At 35.5% G+C, this 22,648-nt stretch overlaps 1 protein-coding gene across 2 annotated transcripts in view; it reads right to left on the bottom strand.

Annotated features, from left to right (window-relative positions):
• Positions 1-1,211: 1,211 nt before the first annotated feature.
• The window catches only part of LOC131060467 (protein NUCLEAR FUSION DEFECTIVE 4), a 103,316-nt gene continuing 81,879 nt past the window's right edge, over positions 1,212-22,648 (bottom strand). Inside the window, exons 2-4 of one of the 2 annotated variants that reach the window (XM_059221472.1) lie at positions 8,008-8,154; positions 2,390-3,354; positions 1,212-2,059 (exon numbers count right to left, since the gene is read on the bottom strand). In XM_059221472.1, the coding sequence (XP_059077455.1) occupies positions 1,564-2,059; positions 2,390-3,354; positions 8,008-8,019 (1,473 nt within the window). In that variant the 5' untranslated portion in view covers positions 8,020-8,154 and the 3' untranslated portion in view covers positions 1,212-1,563. The remainder of the gene's footprint in view (positions 2,060-2,389; positions 3,355-8,007; positions 8,155-22,648) is intronic. The other variant, XM_057993707.2, reaches the window with a different exon arrangement.

Below are 22,648 nucleotides of genomic sequence, written 5' to 3'. Positions count from 1 at the left end.
AACCTAATATTAATGCTATGTTGATCTCATGCTGAAGTGTTAATCAGAAGATTATTCCTGGAAGAGTCGTTAAATGATTTAAATAAATTAGTGTTCCCTTTGCCCTTTTATACTACACCCTAGTGAACAAATTTGAAAGAGGTCAGCTTGGACCCATCAATTAAATTTTATTTTGCAAGTTTTAAGTTCAAAACCACAACTGCAGATTTGGACCAAGTTTAAATCCATGCCGAGGGAAATGACTCCAAGTAACAAAAGGTCAAGTTGCAGATGAGTTCAGGCCCTTAGGCTGTGTACAGCCATGATCCATCAAGGCTCATGTCATTTACAGACTTCTACACAAAAATACTCCCCTGGTATGTTGGTCGTTGCACTTAAGCAGACGGGTGAGTCCATGACAAACGGGAAAAGCGCTACGTATGTTTTTTTCACCATTAAAAATATATATGCATGCATGCCTAACAATTAGTGTCATGACTCGTGAGTGTTGTGCATGTTCCTCAAAAAAAATAAAAAATTAATTTGCTTGCTAGTGTTCATTTTTTAGGCAAATTAGGAAGATCAAGCAAAACCCATGAGAGCTCCGAGAAGCATGAGTTTTGCCCAGGGGTAAAATAACAAGGAAAAACAGGGGAAACATTTGTTTCCATGTCAGGTGATGACGATGAAAAATGTGCCTAGTGTTCCATGCACCAATTTCTGTTTCCATAATGTTTGTGAGGCCAGAAACGAATCTCTCCTTACAACCTGGTGTTTCCTGCAACTTTAAATTGCCTTTTTCAATTTGCAAACAAGTAGATTTCTTTTCACTCCAAGCCAAGTAAAATGCTGTCAAGATCAGACTTAATTCGAATAAAATGCATATCTCACTTTAACGATATTTCATAACTTAACAGAAACAAAGAACATTATCATTTAATGTAACAATTTTCTTTTCCACCATATACCACAAAGAAACAGTATAGTCTATGCATCCAACAAAAAATACTTCATCCCCTGCCCACATCATCCCTCTATAAACGGGGATTCAGTACTGTATCGTTCTTTAAATGCATTTTGATCACTTTTAAGCCTAAGGAAAGCAACTGTACATGGGGCAAAGCTCCTTTATTGAATTTAATGCCCAATAGACCGATGATTATAAATATGCCAAAGAAAGAGATGCAATTTGAAAACATTTTCAACCATGATCTAATTTGGATCCAACGTAATGTGGTAGATTAAAGGATGTCACATCCTGTCCACTAAATAGAATACTAGTGTAAAACATTTTTAATTTTTTTGTTCTTCACTGTCAGCAATATGCATCACAATAAATATAAGAGCATTTAATACACGAGCTCTGAACTGCAGAATACACTTGATCCTTAGCAATTTAAGTTCTCAAAATAAGGTTCGCTTAAAACTGTGTAATTTTCTCAGATCTTAGCCCAATTTTACTAAGCAACAATGTAGGACAATTCATTATCATGTTTTTCTTGTATATAACCAAACCAATATGAACTCTGTAAAAGCATACCACTGAACATCAGTAGATCTCTAAAGAGTGAAATTTATAAAGGCTTACTTTTGCTGCTGAGGATCATCGTGCCTTGGAATGCTAAAAGAACCTCCCGCATATAACATTTCATAAACAGGTCTTATCCTATATGTAAGATATATGCTTAAAAGAGAACCCACAGCACATACCCCCGCCAAGATAAAAAAAGTGAGCCTGAAGCAACTGCTGCCTAGACACTCAATGTCTGATGTTCTTAATAGAAAACTTTGTTTTGCAGCTTCTATGTCATAGATATAGCCTGCAAGCAGGCCTGAAAAGAAGAAAGCCCCTAATGGGTTCCCTATGGTAAGGAAATTGTAAATCATTCCAAAGTGCTTAAGCCCAAAAAGTTCAGAAGCAGTGGGCACCATAACAGAGAACTGAACTCCATAGCATATACCCAAAAGGACACAACCAATCTCAAGGGACCCTGTAATAGCTGATGCAAATAAAATATGAGCTGCAATCATTATTGTCTGTGAAACTGTCATCCAGATTGTCCGCGGTATTGCTTTTGATCTGCTAAATAGACAACAATCTTCATATCACAGCACACTTGAGCAAAATTTTGGTTTTCCCATTTATTATGTTATTTAGTTGGATCAAATAATCATAAAAATTGAATGATTAACAATTTTACGAAACTCCTGGAGTTAAAAATGAATTTTGTGAATATACTCAAATCTTTTAAATCACTTATTGCAATATAGAACCCAAATTCAATTACCATAACATTGGCTCATTCTTTCACATGCTAATTGACTAAAACATAGAAATCATAAAAATTGAGCTTTTCTTTGCTAGAGGAGTTGACAAGTGAAGCAGTATATGTGGTTAAAGTGGACAAACCTGACAAAATGTTCTGATACTACACCACCACCAAGGCGTCCAATAAAATTAGCAATGCTAAACAGTGATAACAAAATGGTGACGTCATCTAAGCCTTCAGCAATACCAATCTGTGCTAAATTATTTAGGACTGTAACACCAGAACCTACACCACAAAAGTAGACTAAAAATAAAAGCCAGAAATCAGCCTTCACAAGTGCCTGACGCAGTTTGAAATCTTCTCCTCTTCTTGGTTTTCTTTTTTTGCAAACCGCTCCCTCTCCTTCTGCTAAAAGAATATCTGTATCCCATTCTGAGTCTTCTGTAAACGATGGGTGTGTTACACAAAGGTTCATATTTGAATTTTCCCTTTCCATTTCATTCTCATCTGGCATACTTGATAGAAGATTTTCACTTGAGGGATTCTGTGGCAAGTTTTCATTTGCATCAGATTTGGAGGTAGAACCATTACCTTCAGTACCTAGAAGGGGCTCTCTGTGATGATCATCTCTGATTGCAAGAAATGTGAGCTTGAGTGGAATTCCAATTGGTGTCAGAAGGAGGACAAACGTTAAGCCCAAAAATATTTTAGAGATAAAATTTTTATCTAGGGAGAAAACATCATCTATAATAGCAGTTGTTAGAAGATAAAATGCCAAAACAATGCTTGTAGCTTGGATAAAGGTGAAGTATCCATGCTTCTCTGAGTCTTCTGCCGAAGCTGGTGTGCAAGGCCTAACAAAATACATTAAAAGAAGACAAGCAGCAGGAATACCCACAGTAAGAAAAAACAGCTGCTTCACTGATTCCTTCTCAAAACCTCCAATGTAAATTTCTGTATATACAGCAGCACTAAGTCCAACATAACCTTTCAGAATGCCCGCTAAAGTGCCCCTACTGTAGGGGAAATTTCGCATATTGGTGACAAGAACAGCAGTATTGAACCATGTTGCACTGTTTGTACCAAGACATAGTGCTAACCACACCTGAAGAAAAAAAGTATAACTTAAAAAACATTGACAATAATATATTAATAACCAGGAATTGATGAACCAAATCACAAAGGAAAATATGGTAAACTATTTTGACTTTGTGTTGGTGATCTGGTTACTCAGAGATGCAGACTAAGACTTGATAAAAATCATGTCAATTAAATTTTTGATCTGGGTGGGATTTAACCCATGTAGTGTTTAGTTATATCAAAATGAAATGAATGAGTCGAATTTCTACTAATCAAATTTTTTCTCATTTATGTTGGTAATATTTATAAGGCAAGGGACCACACTTGCATGTAAGCATTTGTTAGCAACGGGAGGAATGGTGAATACATTCATTACTTCGGAACTTTTACCTTCTAGTATTTTTCCTCATTAGCAGAGTCCTGTGTGTCTTTTACCCATTGACCTCAATAAATAAACAGTACACCAACGACATGTTCCCTCAATCTGTTGGTATTAAATTATTAATCACAGGTAACAGAACCCACTTGGCACATAAGCACGTTTAAGCATTTATTAGAGGGGTAAAGGAAGGATTAATATGTATTGTGTTCACAGCTTTGGGTTTTCATCCTCTAGACTATTTCTCCATTGGAAAAGCTTGTGTACCACATGATGCCTTATAAATTAAGCCTCGTTTCATAATTCTTCCAATGTAGGATTAATGCTTTTGTTGTAAATTTTGGTGAGAATCGACCTATATTGTTTTTAATCAGCGCAAGATGACATAATGATAGTCATTAAACTATTTGACATTTTTCTACATTTATCTTGGTGAAAGTTACAATGCAAGAGGATCCACTTACTACCCAAGCAATATTTAGGAACATACTAGAGAGGAGGAATGGTGAATACATTCACTGCTTTGCATTTTTAACCATTTGACACTCAAACACCCAAGACACTATGTTGCAGAAGGCATACATGAGACTGGACTAGATGTAAAGAACTTATTGTATCAAATAGATACAATACTTGACTAAATTAAATCATAAATCAGTTAAGTTATACCATTTGGAATTGTTGTATCCAAATTTGAGAGTCTTCTGGCTTAATGGTGAAGGAAAGCTGTGGACACCTAAAATTGTCCTTATTATTATTTATTTAATTATTTTCCCGATATTTTCTATATTAATTAAATAAATATTTATTTGTTTATTTAATCCCACCTCTTTCCTAAATTAAATAAATATTTTTATTTATTTAATCTAGCTCCCTTTCCTCTATTAAATAAATAAATACTTCTATTTTTTTAAATTAATTCATTATCCTCTTCTTTTTAATCCTAGCCCTCCAACTTGTTCACATGGATTATAATCTAAATTTGTGGGCATGTGACAAATGTCATATTTCTTTTCATTCACTTTGTCCTTTCTCCAATGTCCACATTCATTGAACCAAAAAGTCAACCCACTTCTTAATCTTATCCCTCCATTTCAAATTTACCTCTTAATCTTATTCACACTTACCTACCACTCAATCTCATCTCTCCATCTTTACCTACTCTTCAATCCTATTGATTCTCTTTTAACTATGTGATCATAGCAATTCTCTTTTAACCTCTTAATCTAAACCCTTGATTCTCTTGGAGATTTCTATAAAAGAGGCTTCTTCCCTTTCACTTTCATTAGAGTACCTGCATTATGCCAAAAGCATTCTAGAGCTTACATCATGCTTATTGTATCATAGCCTTACATCATCAAAAGCAACCACACTCCATTCTTTCATGACCTCTTCTGCTAGTGCAACATAGCTGAGAGCAAATGTAATTTTCACAAGATCTTGGAGGATACGAGACCAATGGAAGCAAGCCTATTGTGCATGTGAAGGTATAACTTTGGCTTATTTTCTGTTATTTGCATGCATGATTAGAGTACTTCATTGGTGTTGTTGGATAGTTTTTTGTAGATCTAGACTAGTGTACAGGTTGTTTACGGTTTACAAATAGTTTCAATTTACAGCATTCACAAAAGCAAAGTATGATTTCAACATCATCTATTGCAACATTGTCATGGGGCACTGTTGGCACCAAAATGCCTCTTTCCAGAATCCAAGTGACAAGGATGGACATCACTCGATTGGTTGGAATTAGAACATTTGTTGCAAGTAGTACTGTTTCCAAAATTATTGACCTGAGGATGAAACTGAAGCTATTTTGTGAAAACAGGGATCAAAGGATATTCTATCTTGTATTGTCCAATGAACAGAATTCAGTTAAAAAGCCAAGAGTGATTAGCAGGTACCTGTTGCAGAGATTTATCAACAGCATTTTTTAGGCATGAATTCTATAGTCCAGTAGTACATCTCACATCAGCATAAGGATCACTAAGTTGGGATCTTTGACTACAGTAGTGTGCTTATTGGGTCCCCATCAATTTTCAGGTGATTGTTCTGTTAGCCTTACTCTGTGTATCCTAAGAATTTTCCATGTGACTTAGTTGTTCTGATTTACAGTATTGAAATTTTGTTCAGAATTTAATATCAAGCAAAATAACACGTTGCTATTTATTCATGCCTTTTGTAAATTGACTAGCATGCAAGCCTGTAATTTGTATGCACTACATAATTTATTTATTCTGTTACGATATTCACTTGTCGAACCACTCTTTTAGGGATGCTTTAATAGTTATTAGGTGCTTCCTATGCAAAGGGGTGGTTTGGGAGGTCACTAATGTTAGACAGTTCAAATAACCGGAAGACAACTGAGAGGCGAGGGCGGGGGGGGTGAATCAATTGTCACAGATTACCAGAACATTTAGCAATTAAAATTTTAATACCGAAACCCAAAACATTAATTCCGGAATGCTTAAACCAAATACTAGAATAACGCATAAACAATAATTAGAGAATAAATACCATCCATATGACACCAATATTTATACGTGGAAAACCCGGGAAAGGGAAAAACCATGGTGGTAAGCCTACCCACAGTCAGATAATACTTCTGCAATAAGTATGTGAATTACAATTAAGGGGCCTGCACTTGCAGGAAGGGCAACAACCTAGAGCGCACTGCTCATCACAAAAGGAGTCTCACTGACTACATAGAAATCCAAACTACAATCCAGAAGAATGAATGAACTGCAAAGATAACATCTTCCTATGCCTAAATACAGTTCCGGTTAAGCTCAATACCGGAGGACTAAATCCTCTTACATAAACCCAACTCGATCTCCAATGATTGACCAAATCCTCTGCCTGAATGATATTACATTATTCGCACATTACATATCCATATCCCATACCTATGACCATGATCTACAATGAGATCTTACAACATATATATACAAACCCTCGACCATAAACAATCAGGTTGGCCACCAGACAATAAACCAATTACATAATTACAGAACATGCCGGCCTTAGACCAAACAAATAATATTCAACTCATAAGACATCCCGAAAACACATCGAAAGGTCCAATCCACTCGTTACATTAAGCCGGTCCATAACCTAGATCAACCGAGACCCAATATAGGTCCACAGGCTAAAGAAATGATCCCAATCCACCAAGTCGCGAACATGATCACCATCAGCATCCTGAATCTCCACCAAAAGCCGCACCAACACCACTTATGCATATCATCAAAGATCTTCAATAAAGCTCTATCGGTGAAACCCTCGTCGGAACCACAAACCAAGCTTCCAAGCAAACAAAATAGCATCCGATCACTAGACCAAAACCAATTGACTGAATATGAACATGAGTAACATGAATAAGCCAATTCCATAACCAAATCATACCGAAGCATACCGGATCAAATCCAACCAGAAACCACACAACCTACCGGGACCAAAAGGGTGCGAGTAAAACATCCAAAACAGCTAGTGTTGACATCAATGACAAAACATCAATGCAACACATAATCAATTCTCCCAAAGGGCCAACAACTAAATCCCCAAAGATTGGGGTGCAAGTTGTAGCACAATATGGTAACAAGCAGCTGCAGATTGATGGATGTCTGTTCAAAGAAAGATATTAGGTAAAACCTGCCAAAGACTTGATCTTTTTCTACTTTTCACTAAGATAAATGGCTAGAAGTTGTAAGGAGGATCTTCTAATGCCAAAGTATGATGGTCAACAAAGAAGTTAAGGCATTTTTGACAGACCCCTAATAGTTGCTTGAAGTTCAAGAAGTTGAACACACATAAGGAAATTGTAGAAAGCAAAGCAAGCTGATTTCAACCTAGCAAAATCAGTTGGCCAAAAGAAATAAGAGATGAAGAATCAAAGAGTCGAACAGAGCCAAGAAGTTTCAACAGAGAGAAAAGTTTTTTTATCTCAAAGGTCAAAACACTAGAAGACGAGTGGTGGAGATGGAAACTTACTAAAGAAAATACTAATATCAAAATTTGATGAAAGATAAGTTAGTAGCATAGCTGAGGCATGGGATTAGGTATTTAGAAATATTTTTGTTGTATGTTTTCTCTAGCATTAAGTATAGAATCCTAGAAGAGAACATCACGAGTGCATGAGCCAGATTGAACAAAAATTCAGAAAATTGTAGAAATAATCATTAGCTAGAATAGGACCAAAGTGAAATTTCAATATTTCATGTTACTTTGTGATGGACTGGTTACTGATTATGGCATGGACCAATCCATGAAATAAATATACATAAACTTGACAAATTTTCTTACAATAATAAGCATCAGGATTCAATTGGATGCCATCATTCAAAGCATTGCATGGCCAATGGTAAGTGGGGATAATCATGATGGCCAGTTTATCTTTAGCCTGACATGTTGAAAGAAATTGGGAAGCAAGTTGGCTCGATTATGTAGGACCTGTAGATTGCACAAGACAAAAGTAAAAGTATAAAAGCATCATAAATGAGACAATGTATCTTCTTTAAAGTTGGACTAATGTAGATTGGCACCAAAATATAAGACTGTTTGAAATTATACAGAGCAATTAAGATAAGCATCTTATGATTTACTTTATTAGTTTACCTCTTAATTTGAGTGTAATTCATTGTTTTCATATGTATCTTATTATATAAGCATATGATTTATTCTACTCACGTTATTGACTGGTTTGTTTTTAGGTCTAACTACTGGTCAGTGTCATTTCCATGTTGAAGTAGATAGCGAAGAAATACACCTTGAATTTTTTATATTATTAGAAAATTTCTTGCACCAACCAAAGCCCAAGTAATGGGAATCCAGGGTGAAAGCAAATCTGTTAACAAAGTATATGATCAAATCACCATATCAGCTAAACACACCTTGAACTTGCTGAATCAAGGTGTCGCTCAAATAAAGGCATATGAGTAACACCTCAAGATGAATGATATTAAGGGAATGAAATAAGGAACAGGGTTGTTCTTACCTCTTTTCTTGAACACTAGGGACTATGCTTCTTTAAAAGGGTATGTTAGCTCTTCCTGGTCAATCCACTAAAGTCAGACTAAGATTTAGGCTTCTTCCAATATGTGTGAAGTCAAACTAAGATTTAGGCTTCTTCCAATATGTGTGAATGACAAAGAAACAAGAACACAATATACATTCTATTATCCATTATTCATCAAACCCTTAACTGTCAATTGAAAATAAATAGTAGCAAATAATCAAAAAACATTGTACATTAAATCCCGTGAAGAAACTCATACGAGAATTTTCCTTTATCATTCAAATCATGCATAGATTACTTTAATCTCACAAAACTTTTCACTTTCTTACAATATTCTACGCAACTATAAATCCATATCCACACATTTAAGTCAGTTGTAAGCATCCATAATAACCTATTACTTAATCATTTTTCATTTAGCTAACAACTGGCTTATTAATAAAACTTCATAAATACTACTTGCCTTCTTATTTACACCTTACATCACATAAATTTGTACTGTGTTTCTGCTTACAACAAAATGTATAATCCACATCTTATAACCCCCAACAAGTTGAGAGGATCCATTTCCTCATTTGTATAGAATCTATAGATATACTTTTTCTTTTGAATGCAGACAACCCACTTTGCACTCAAGGTACTGTGTAGATTGAGAAAATATAAAATAAGAACACATTTGGAAGAACTCCCTAATAAAGGACAGGGTTTGATGGTGAACTTACCACATGCTTGGACCCAAATTGATCCCAAGGTGCAATGGATGGACCCCATGGATTTTGCAATAAGGACAGGATTTTCACAGCCCATGAAATCAAGTAGAAAGCTTTTAGAAAAAACTGTGTAGCAGATCACAGTTTTTATTTGCAATTAGTTGTTATTTTCATGGATTGGAAAAAAGATAAGAAGATTATTCGAGGTCCAAGAAAACTTGGACCAATGTCATAATATGTATAAATGGCAATAGGGAACCAATCCATAGCACATTTCTGGTGACAAAAAACAAAGGAACCAAAAATTTCAGAGTTGCTAAGTTGATAATATCATTATATAGCATGGAAGTGAACCGCCTAGGTGTCTAAAGAATTAATCCAAATCAGAGAAACGGGAATCGCCCAATATCGCCGAGTTTGGGCGATTCCTGAGCCGAGTGGTGGTTGCAGAGTTTGGCAGGCTCGGACTCAGACTCGGCCGAGTCCAAACCCCAAACTCGCCAAAAATCGCCTCCCTTCAAACTCGCCTGGATTCGCCGAGTTTGAGCGAGTCTTGATGCCCAAACTCGGCCGGCGTAAGGGAAAGTTAGGGACAAAAAAAAATCATGTTTTAAAACATTTTTATATGATTTTTTTTTTGGTAATATTTTTCTATGCCCCTAAAAGTGAACTTCATTTCATTCATTTGACAAAATAGGAGGAGAAAAGTGAGTTGTGAAGAGAAACAAGGGTTGATTGAAGAAAAACCAGCAAGGAGGAAGCTCAAGATTTCATCCATTCATCACATTGGGGCTGCATTATACTTTGATTTGGTGCATCAAGAGTTGGAAAGGAAGAGTTTGCAGCTCATTTCAAGCTTGTTGTAAGAGGTAAAATTGATTTTTTGAGTTTTTTTTGTTTCTTGTAAGCAAAAATTTCATTTTCTATTCATTTTATTTGAAAGTTTTACATTTTCTTCCAAAATCTAATGTATTTAGGGTTTTTTAATTTCTTATATAACAAGTAGGGTTTGAAATTTTGATCAAACCCTACATTTCTTTTTAAAAAAAATTTACAAACCCTACCTTAGATTTTTTGAAAAAAATGTACAATGAATGCACAAATTCTCAAATATTAATTTTTTTTTGTATTTGTAATAATGTCTTATAATCTTATTGCAGCCCAGCAACCTTGACTTTCTTATTTGCCTCTATTTTCACAAAACTATCATACAATGTCTGGTTCTAGACCCCCACTTAGAAAGGACCCTGCTTGGAAATTTCATGAAGATTTTCCTGGGCCAAAAAAAGGGCAAACAAAGTGTAAATTTTGCAAAACAATATTCCATGGAGGCATTTATAGATTGAAATACCATATTGCTGGCATACATGGCCATGATGCCGACCCATGCCCTAGAGCAACTACTGAGGCTACACGTGAGTGCTATGTGGCAGTTGAAGCACTTGAACAAAAAAAGGAAATGGCAAAGAAGCAAAAGGATGATTTCGCAGCCATTGGTTTAGGTTGTGTTGGAGGGCCTTCTTCCATGCCTCCATATCGTCCCACTCATAGTGCTAGCGGTTTTGCTTCTGCTAGTGCTACTGCTCATGTTCCTAGCACTGCCAATGGTAGTGGGAGTGTTAGCATTGGTCTAGAATTCGTAAATCTAAGTTGGATTCCTTCTTTGAGCCTCACACTACTCCTGGGTCCCAACAGTCGCTTGAGGGCATGGGTTGGAAAAAGGAGATCCATGATGCCGCTAAAATGGCAGTTGGCAAATTTTGGGTCTACTGTAGTGTTCCATTCTTTCCAGCCAGGTGAATATTTTTTATTTGATTGTTTTAATATTTATAGTTTGATTCTTTGTTTGATTTTTTGTCGTACAACTACATAGTACATACTTAACTTATCTCAAACTTATCTCATTTAATTTATTTGTGACTAGTCTCCTTATTGGCAAGAAATGGTTGATGCCCTTACCATGTGGGGTGGGGTTCAAAGCCCCTTTTGAATCTGATTTAAGGGGACCAATTTTGACTGATTTAGTGCATGATGTGAAGAGGGAATTAGAGGATCAACGCCAAATATGGAGTAGGACATGTTGCACCATCATGACTGATGGTTGGACGGATAGGAGAAATAGAACTCTCCTTAATTTTCTTGTTTCTTCCGCAGGTGATTGTTTAATTTTAATTTCATTTAGTCATTAATTTTTTTTATCTTTTATTTAATGATTTATTGAATGATCATTGATCTTGCTTTATTTTTTATTTCGGGGGGCACTATTTTCATCAAGTCCATTGATGCCTCCACACACTGCAAAAATGCCACATTCCTATGTGAGAAAATAGAGGAGGTGATCCATGAGGTGGGTGAGGAGAACTTGGTGCAAGTAATCACTAACAATGCAACAAATTATGTTGTTGCAGGTAAAATTCTGATGGAAAGGCACCCATCTATAGTTTGGACTCCATGTGTCGCCCATTGCATTGACCTCATGTTGGAGGATATTGGAAAACTCCCATGGGTTAAGAGATGTGTAGAAAGGGCAAGAAATATTTCCATTTATTTATATAATCATTCATGGGTGTTAGCTCTTATGAGGCAATGCACAGAGCAGAGGGAGTTAGCTCGTCCTGGAATCACTAGATTTGGCACTAACTTCATTACATTACAGCCCATGCTTCATTGTAAGGCGGCCTTGAGATGTATGATTGTTGGTGAGGAGTGGTCTTCCTCATCCTATATTGCTACCGCTGCAGGGACATATATGGCAGACTGCATTTTTTATGAGGGAGGCTTTTGGACACCTTGTGATGAGATTGTGAAGGTAAATTTTTTATAAATTCTACAATTTAAGTTTATGTTTTATAATTTATTCATCATTTTCTCTTATTTGTTCATTTTTATAAATTACACAATATTTTCAATTTTGCAGTTTGTTAAGCCCTTGGTGGTTCTCTTGCGAGTTGCGGATGGGGAAAAGCTTGCAATGGTCTACATATATGAGGGCATGGATAGGGTCAAGGAGGCCATCAAATCCGTCTATGCAAGATGAGAGCAGGTATCGTCCCATTTGGGTTATCATTGATAGGAGATGGCATAACCAGCTTCACAGGCCCATCCATGCAGCAACATATTATCTAAATTTGGCATTCCATTTCAGCCCTAATATGAGGAGGTTCTTAATGGGTTGTACTCAGTCATGGAGAAGATGGCACCTACTAGTTGCACTCGGACCGAACTTATGCAAGAGATACAGTTGTTTACAAATGCTCAAGGGGAGAACTTCTCTCGTACTATCTGCAAAGATAGTAGGACAACTATGATGCCAAGTAAAAATACATTCTAAGGCATAATTTCAATTTTATTGTATATTGTTAAATGAGAGTTGAGAGTGAGACTAATTTTTTTTTATTTTCTCATTTCAAATTTAGATAATTGGTGGAGCTTTTTTGGCCCAAGAACACCAAATATTCAGAAGTTGGCCATTCGCATTTTGAGCCAACCATGCAACGCATCTAGTTGTGAGCGCAATTAGAGTATGTTTGAGCACATACACTCCAAGAGGTGCAATAGATTATCTATGGAGAAGATGAACGATCTTGTCTTTGTTCACTACAACCTCCGCCTCAGAATGAGAAGGAATGCATTGGCTGACATCACCCCTATCATTCTAGATGAGGTGGATCCTGAAGCCGAGTGGGCCACTGAGACATAACCTATCTTTAGTGAGGACGACATTGATTGGGTCGACCAAGCAAATGAGGTTGTAGCCATGGCAGAGGAGGAGAAGAGAGCACGAGCAGAGACAGCAAAGTCAGAGGCAGACAGTGACACAAATATTTCTGATGTTGGTGAGGGTGGCAAGGTGTCACGAGGAGAGGCTATGGCTGTTGAATCACCCAAGACCTACCTTAGACGCCTTCACAGGGGGTCGAGGCCGGGGCATGCAGGCTCCTCTGAGGCTGCCCCTGCCATTGAGCCATAGGCTTGTAGTTGTTTTTACTTTTGGTATTTGTATGGAAGATTTGATCATATGATGACATGGATTTTTTATTCCATGAGTTTTGTAATATTGTATACATTTGACAATATTTATATATCTATGTTTGTTATTTCCTTCAATAGATCAGCTACAATTTGTGTTTATGCTTATGTGATAGATGCATACTTGTGTATGTAATCAAATTAGCTTCTATTTGATGATGTTATTGTGTCTTTAAGGTGTATTTAATAAAGGGTGCATGAAACAAGTTTTAAATCTTTAAAAATCTCTAAATTTCTTGAGTTTTTCACTTTGTCGAGTCCAGCCAAGTTTTGACTCTGAGTCCCGAGACGATTCGGCCTTGCCGAGTCCAAGCCGAGTCCGAGTCTCGTTTCTTTGATCCAAATATATACCAAACAAATTTGGTGTAGATGACTATTTAGAAGTTACTGTATTAAAATTTAAGAATCGATACCTGAAAAAATAAAGAATGCCTATTGAGATGTTACCATTTTACCCATTTAACATCAAAAGGCATGTTTCTAGAATATTTGTTGCAAGGGCAACTATCTCTAAATTGGCTGGTGCACGAACTATAGGCACAAAAAATCTTGGCTTCTACATTACAGTTATGTAACAGAATTTAAATCATAGTTTCCAAGAAACTCTATTATAGGATTGTGGAACACATACGTATCCTCATACCCACAATTTATGGTGACACATTTATATAGAATACAGCTCTCCTTATTCATTTACTCATGTACCCTAATTTGATTTTTGTCCCCATCCCTACCAATACCCTTTTGTCTCCTAAGTATGTATGAGATTTTTGATATAAAAATCGTGTCCAAGGAAGTATATGCACTAAAACTATCGATGCAAGCATAATCGCTACAAGGGCCATTGCCACCACCATTATTTGTCATTAAATTTGATTGGTGTGAGATTTAACAACATTTATCTAGAAGTAAAAATAACTCCAGATGTTGCTCGATGGCACTAAGGGGATGGTGAAATTAGGCTAATCACCTAGTAATTAATTAATCATCAATTAATTACTTAGGTCCCCTATTACTTTATTACACTTAAGCTAAACTTAGGAGTGCTTTTCTATATATAGATTGAGCTGATCATAGGTCATGTTGTCTCACTACATAGGATGAGGGCACTTGTTATGATCTAATCTAATCCTCACCTAGAGTTTCGTCTAGGGTTTTATCATTTTTCTTTTATAAGCATTCATTATTGTACATTGTAATCATAAAATTTAATTAATTCAATCCAGGTTTTTTCAATCAATACACATACAATTGTTTTTTTGGATCAACCTCTCTCAAGGTTGCATAATACACGATCATCGCTTTTTCTCTTCAAATATGATAGGTGTTTTGGTTGCATGTGATTTCTAGGAGCTATGGGGTTCACTATCAACTCCATAATGGTACCAAAGCATTAGATCTGTGACTTCTTGTCGAATTCAAAGAGATCCAAGCTTGAAGGAGAAATCAGCTCATCTTGGAGCAAAACAAGCATTAACATTGGATCCAAAATGGCCAAAAACCATAAGATGCCTGTCAAATTGTCCAAATCTAAAAAGCAACAAAAAAGCAAAAATAAATTAGGGAGAGGGCATCTTGTACAGTCGTACAACCCTACCGCCATTAGTGTGTTATTGATTGCAGGTGATTTCTAGGAGCTATGGGATTCATTATCAACTCCAAGATGGTATTATTAGTGATCATGTTCTAGGATTCATTTGTTTTGGTGTTGATCCTAACACTACGTGTGTTGTATTGGACATTGATTGTCCCCACACACTTTTGACTGGACTTTAAGAGATCCATGGAGACCCTCATATCTCCATTTCTAGAGGATCCTATTACAAATTGTCTCATTCCCCTTGCAGATGCAAATTGCATACCTTTTGATAATGATACTTTAGAGGAGCTTGAGTATATCACAAGTCTTGCATGTTTCGATGGTTCAAAGGCTTGTCTGCCAATTCCTACTTCTCAAATTGAGACCCAATCTTCGTGTTTTGTTGTTCTTGATCAGCTTGGTATCGCCACATCCTTGGCCCCTGTTGATTCAGTGTAGCAGGACATTTATCTTCTTCTAGATAAAACTACTTGGGATTTGTATCTTGCAAACATATTAACTTTGTTTGTGAAGTCTCAAATTACAAATTCGGAGGATTATTTTGACATTCATCTCCTCTATGTTGACAACCACGTTGTCATTACTAGCCCACCATCATCTTCCTCTTTGAAGATTGTTCTACATCAATCTTCATAGGTTTTCGGATTGACATCATTCCATTCCCACATGAGGACATTTGAGCAGTTTTCAAAGGCACACATCATTTGGATTTGAATTCCCTATTCATCCAACTTATGAGAATGGCTTCTCCAATCACCAATGGATCTATTTCTTCCTAAGGGCAGAAATGTTGCTTGCAAACAACGGATCATGTTCTTTCTTCAAGCTTTCACCATTGGCACAGGAGCTACTTCTTTATGGGGAGGATTCATATCCTCATTTTCTCTTTCCTAATCGAGGAACATTCATTGTACTTTTGTGACAGAAGCAGTCCTTAGGGGGGCACATCGAGTCCTATCCTTCTTTTACTAGTGCATTTATTTCATTCTCTTTTGGAGAGGATTTTTTCCCATGTGGTTTTTTCCTTTTCTCCAATTATGAGAGATTCATTTTGTTTGTACATGGGGAGCTCATCAAGTCTTGTAGCCAGGACCCATCCATCATTGCATTCATCATAGGTTTTTACTTTCTCCTTAAGTTGATCTTAAGAGGGCGTGTTAGAGTAATTAGATTAGTCACGTGGCAATTGATTAAATCATCAATTAATTACTTAGGTCCCCTATTACTTTATTGCACTTAAGCTAAACTTAGGAGCGCTTTTCTATATTTAGATTGAGTTAATTATAAGTCATGTTGTCTAAAAGCATGGGATGAAGGTACTTGTCATGATCTAATCTAATCCTCACCTAGGGTTTCATCTAGTGTTTTATCTTTTTGCTTTTATAAGCATTCATTATTGTTCATTGTAATCATCCAATTTAATCAATTCAGTCTAGGTTTATTCAATCAATGCACATACAATTTTTTTTGGATCAATCTCTCTCACAAAGTTGCATAGCACACAATCATGGCTTTTTCTCTTCAAATGTGATAGTCGTTTTGGTTGCACGTGATTTCTAAGAGTTGTGGGGTTCATTATTAACTCCATTTCCTTCATGTCAATACAATGGGTCCAAGATCAGATGAGGGAAAAATCATTAATAAAACTAAAGATTACAAGCATAAGATCAAGAACCAAAAAAAAAAAAAAATTAGCACACATGATTGTGTCACACTACCAAATTTACCATAATCATTGAATGATGTTAGTGTCGCCTTCAACCACCAAGAAATATATCAAATTAAATGCATAGCAAGGATACACTTTAAGCACCCAAGGCTAGATTTGTTCATGCAATCATCTTGGAAGATTAGGAAGGATCATGGTTAAGACATCAAGGAAAAGCACGAAGTTGAGCATATTGAAAGACATTGGGATCTTAAGTGACTTAGTCTAGTACTCCACACAGCTGGAAGTCACTATCACTTGGATTGGTAAATCATTGAATATCTCAAAAACTCTATAAATTAGACATCAAAAAAGGAAATTACATGATTTTGAGAGAAGTCCTTAGGCTGTTAAGTGTAGCCTGTGTCAAAGTCAATTTTTGAAGAGAGAATTGAGGAGATTCTGTATGATATTGTTGATTAATTAATTTCCATTTAGAGAAAAAAAATCTAAATGACTAGGAAGAAATTTCACTCATTGTGCATCAGCACGAGGATTATTGTTGTGTGTGTTAGGCTAAAATTATTTGATATGTTATAGATCTCACATCAGCACAAAAGTGTCTAATTTTAAGGTTTCCATCTATGGAACAATAGATATCAGATACCCTACGATAGGATTTTTGAGTAATTTTTAAACTATATGTTCACCTATGCTTATGAACAAAGTATTGTATTGCAAACCTTTTAACTTTATTATGAATTTTAAAGAAAAGGATACAAATGCTTTGGTATTTATCCCTTATATAGTTTGATTGGCATGTGTGACTTTGATTTAATTGCAATAATGCAGCTGCTTATTGTGTTGTCATGTTCACTCACTGAGCTACAGTTGAGAGAAGAATTTGAGCTTATAGATGCCTGCCCTATGTAGAAATAATATAGGAGGTCATTGCAACCCTGGAGATTGGGATGCAACATTAGGTACAACTAAATAAAATGTACTTACACCAGTCACATTTATTGGTTTGTTAAAGTAGACACTTACCATATTCAAAATTGTTGGAAATATGTCATTGATGTCAAAAGTGAAACAAGAGGATCATTGATGTCAAGTATATGGAAGATTGTTGGAAATGTTGTCATTGATGTCAAATTTGAGAAGATGAAGTTGTCATTGATGACAAAATCATGTCAAGAAGGGTTTCAGCATATTATCATTAGTGTATGGACGAGCTCATTAAAGGAGTCTTCACGATGTAATGAGAGAGTGAAACAGTCAAAGGATAGTGTCAACCAGCAAGGATAAAGATCATGAAGGATAAAGACATTAAACGAGTTGAAATAGAGATTATAAGATGTGCATATACTGGCATGCTTCCCCGTTTGAAGCAAAGAATGGACAGTTACAAGGAGCATTTGAAAGTGTAGTCTTGTTAGAGAAACCTTAGCATATGACTTGGTATTTTCAGTCAAGAAACCTATGTTTGCATGGAACATGAAAATGGTTGCTAATAGAGTTTGCTTCATATTGTGGATTATCAAACTCATAAACTAAGTTAAGGTATCTTTAATGCATTATGGATGTGGCCACTGCAACCAAGGATTGCTTTGATCATTTTATATGAATTTCTTGTCCCAATAATAAAATCTCGGGATGAGAAAACTTTGAATTGATAATAGAAACAAATGCTGGCTGACAGTGAAGACAAATGGCAATGATTAAATTACTATCAAAGGAGAGATATATGTGCAGCAATTAAAGGCTATGATTAGCATCAAATACAGGGAACTATTACAAGACAAACACACAGCAGTGAATGTGGCATCTATGCTAATATGGACAGAGATATATATATAACAGCAGCAAACTAAAGGGGTCTATGTTAATACACAGCAGCACAACAATCATTAAGCAAAATCAGATCCTGATTAAGTGATCCAAGACAAAGACAAATAAAAGGAAGTCCAAAATTGCTCGAGTAAAGAACAAAATAATTAAGTAATAACAAGCAATCATATACAGCTATTAAGGAAGCATATGGGAATAAGAAAAGGCATATAAAGACAAAAATACACATAAGACAAAAAGGCACATAAGACAAAATTGCAAATAAGACAAATCTGTCTTAGTCATTGCATAAGGAAAAGGTACTATTAAGGAAAAGTAGAAGTGGAACAATCAGTTTTAAAAAATGGTGATTAAAGCATAGCAAATGTTAGAGGAGGTGGACTATGTTGAGGGAGAGCATTCCTCACATAAGAACAAAACTGTTTCATTAGAAGACAAAAATTGTCTTATATATACAAAATAGGATTATGAAGAGGTGCGATTAGTAATGAAGGCAGCAACACTTGTGTTTATTAATAAGTAAACAAAGATAAACAAAAGGCAGCGATTACTAGTAGAGAGATGTGATTTGTTAAAGGTTGTGTCACTTTGCTGAAAGATGGCTCCCTTCATCGCGATTAGTAATGAAGGCAGCAACACTTGTGTTTATTAATAAGTAAACAAAGATAAACAAAAGGCAGCGATTACTAGTAGAGAGATGTGATTTGTTAAAGGTTGTGTCACTTTGCTGAAAGATGGCTCCCTTCATCGAGGCAAGAAGGTATAAAAAGAGAGAATAATAGAGAAATGTGTGGGTGTGCAAAATAAATTAATATATCAGATATACATCAGCAGGTTGATATAAATAAGGAAGTAAGTGGAGAGCCAAAGGGACATATCATACAAATATAAGATGAGTTTATGATGAATAAAGAATTATAAGAGCAAATCATCACGAATTGAATTGCAGATTTTGTGAAAGATTTTTTAGACTATTAGAGAGAATTTCAAGGCAAAATTTATATCAGGTTTGTGAGTAATTATAATAAATTTATGTGACATACATGAGCAGATGTATGAAGGATTTATAAGTAGGCTAATGATGAGGTTATGATCAGATTTGTGAGAGTTGAAAAGAAGTGAGTGAGGAATAAAAAAAGATCAAAAAAACATATTCAGATTTGCATATGAGGAATTAGAAGAAGATAATTAGAAGAGCGTTAATGCAGATTTAAAGGAGGATTATGCAGAGTTGATGCTGAAGCAGATATAGTACAGATTAAAGAAGAGAATGTATGTGAGAATGCAGCAAGCAATGCAATGAAGAGTATTAGAACATAAGCAGATATAGTGCAGATTTATGAAAAGATTAAGAGCAGATTGGTGGATGAGAATATATGAAGATTTGAGAAGAATGTAATGCAAATTTGGTAAAGAAGCTAAATGATGTCATCATGAAGTGAATAATTGAAAAGGCATATTTTGTGAAGGATCTTGTAATTATCCATCATCTGTTGAAGAAGCAACAATGAAGGCGGAACCTAGTTCTGATTCAGAAGTTGGTTTTTCTCAAAGGAGAGATTGGAGTCTCTCGCGAAGTTGGCGCTTAGTTGTGGGGGTTGGTGCCTACAAACTAAGGGGATTGGCATCTCCTGTGGATTGGAGTCTACAAAATTGTAAGAAGATTATATATGTGAGCAACATTGTGCCATGGTTTTCTCCCATAAGGGTTTCCATGTAAATATTGTGTGTCAATGTGTTCTTCTCATGTGCATAATTATTGATGTTGTCTAAATGATGTTATTGTGATTGCAAAAGTGTTAAAATTGGTAAAAAATTGCATCATACTGATTCACCCCCCACCCTCTCAATATATTTGTGTGCTCTTCAAAAATAAACAGCTGAAAGCACAAACAAATCCACCAATAAAATAACTTTTTATTTATAGGTTTTTCAGTTAATGTGATTTAAATACCGTTGCGCTCTTGGTGAACTTCCCAAAAAGTCCTTGAAAGTAAGCTTTCCTACTCTTTCCCACCAAGAAGGATATGATGCTCAGAGCTAAGAAGAGCAAAGGCGTTACAATCATTATTGAGCTAGAGTTGACAGAAAATATTGAGCTTATTGAAATCATTTAGGATATCACAGCAGCCCTAGAGATAGGGGTGCAATATAAGGTACAATGCATACATGTAAGATATAAAAAATACAATGAATGAAAATGTAAACAAATTATTGTTACAACAGACGCATTTAATGATTTTTTAAAGAAAAAATTGTTCATGCTTGACACAGGCAGTTTAAATCACATAGAAATCCACTAGTGTAAAGAAATTTTTGTTTGTTTCTAATTTAGTGGATTTTGCAGTTGATGTGATTTGAGGACTGTTACTCTCTTGCTGAACTTGCAGGCAATGTTTCTTAGAAAGATTTAACTTTTCTAATCTTTACCACCAAGAAGGATATGCTCAGAGATAAGAAGAGCAAAAGCATTATAATCATAATTGCACTGAAATTAGTAATTCCAACCTGTTATGCATGATCACAGTGATACTTCATATATTAACCTATATATCTTATTATAGACCTAAAATCTTATTTGCTCGTGATCAGGCATCTGTAGTAATTGACCCAACAAAAGGAAATTTTCATGTACAAAGTTTAAGCATGGAGTGACCTTTATAGACAAATTACTCCTAAAGTGAAGGTGATGCATAAAGGCCTTCACTAAAGTTCAATGCAAATGAGAGCCTCATGACATACTCTTGTAAACCATACAAAATAAAAATGAATACATACTATTAAATTTGATGTGAATATCTTGTTTAAACCAAATAAATCACCAAGCAGTCCATAATGACTTAACAAAGCATTTTCAAAAACAAAAGAAGCAGTGAAATCCAAAACATGATCATGGGTTTGAAGTAATAACAATGGAAATTAGATCAAGAACGTGTTAGCCAGCTGCCATGACTATATTCAGTATACTGATGGAAAGGTTACATGAATTAGAAGAAATATGGAAATCCATCAATAATGACAAACTGTTCTGAAGAAAATTCATACATTTGTGAGGTAAACCTATTTTAGAGAAACTTTATAGCACTTATACAGCCAACATGTCCTTGAAAAATAAGGAGCATTTATCATCATAAATTCCCATTTATCTTTTCTCTTGCTTCAGCAACCATTAGTGCAATCCTCTCATAAAAATTTGCTTTTGTTTGAAGATAAGTAGCATAGTTATAACATAGCTTTGGAGAAAAACATTCAACTTATCTACAACATCTAAAAGTCCTTCCTAGGACTTATAATGGTTATGTCCACCATCTGAGAGTCTAAATCGCAGAAGCACAAAGCAGTAAAAAAATGCAAGTAATTGCAAAATTTAAACAGTGTGCAGGCCAATTTTCTACAGGCAGAAATTACAGTTTTGATAAAAGTGGCTGCAATGGTTTTTACTAATTTTTGGCCAACTAATAGTGAAAAAAGCACCAATAGTTCAGCCAGATCACAATATATCATGAGTTTCACCAATATTTTGGTAAGTTTGACTGATTTTGACCCTCTTTTTGCAATTTGTCTGATTATGTGGAAACTCTAATTCTAGTGTTTTTGCAATTTTCACCAGCTGGATTATTTTTTTCCTTTTTTCAAAATCCCTGAACCTAGCCCATTTTTCCCCAATTAATCACAATTTTTGGAAAAAACAATCTTTATCTTTTGGTTTTGCCAATTTATTCCTGAGAACAACTTTTGCTACTATGGTCTAAATAATCAGTAACACTCAATTTGACATACACAACACAAAATATGGCTTAAAGCCTATAATCACGGCAGTAAATTTGTGACAATTTTATTATAACAACGTTACAATAGTCCTTGATTGCAATGAAATTTCAGGTCATCCTTGAGGCAGTATGGTTAGTATTCGAACTATTGAAGAGATTAGACATAAAATATGGCTTCTAATCTGCTAGGCTTTGTAGGCATTGACATAGACAAACTTCCACTACATAATTTTTCAATTGATGTACCAGATCTTTTTACAAGACAAATAAGGGTATCAAAGATGATCCATAGAGCCACCTACAGTCCATATGTTTAGAGCC

Source organism: Cryptomeria japonica, chromosome 5 (genome assembly GCF_030272615.1).
Source record: "Cryptomeria japonica chromosome 5, Sugi_1.0, whole genome shotgun sequence".
NCBI classification, from domain to species: domain Eukaryota; kingdom Viridiplantae; phylum Streptophyta; class Pinopsida; order Cupressales; family Cupressaceae; genus Cryptomeria; species Cryptomeria japonica.
Note: the sequence above shows the minus strand (reverse complement) of the source record. Positions and strands in the feature narration are given on the sequence as shown.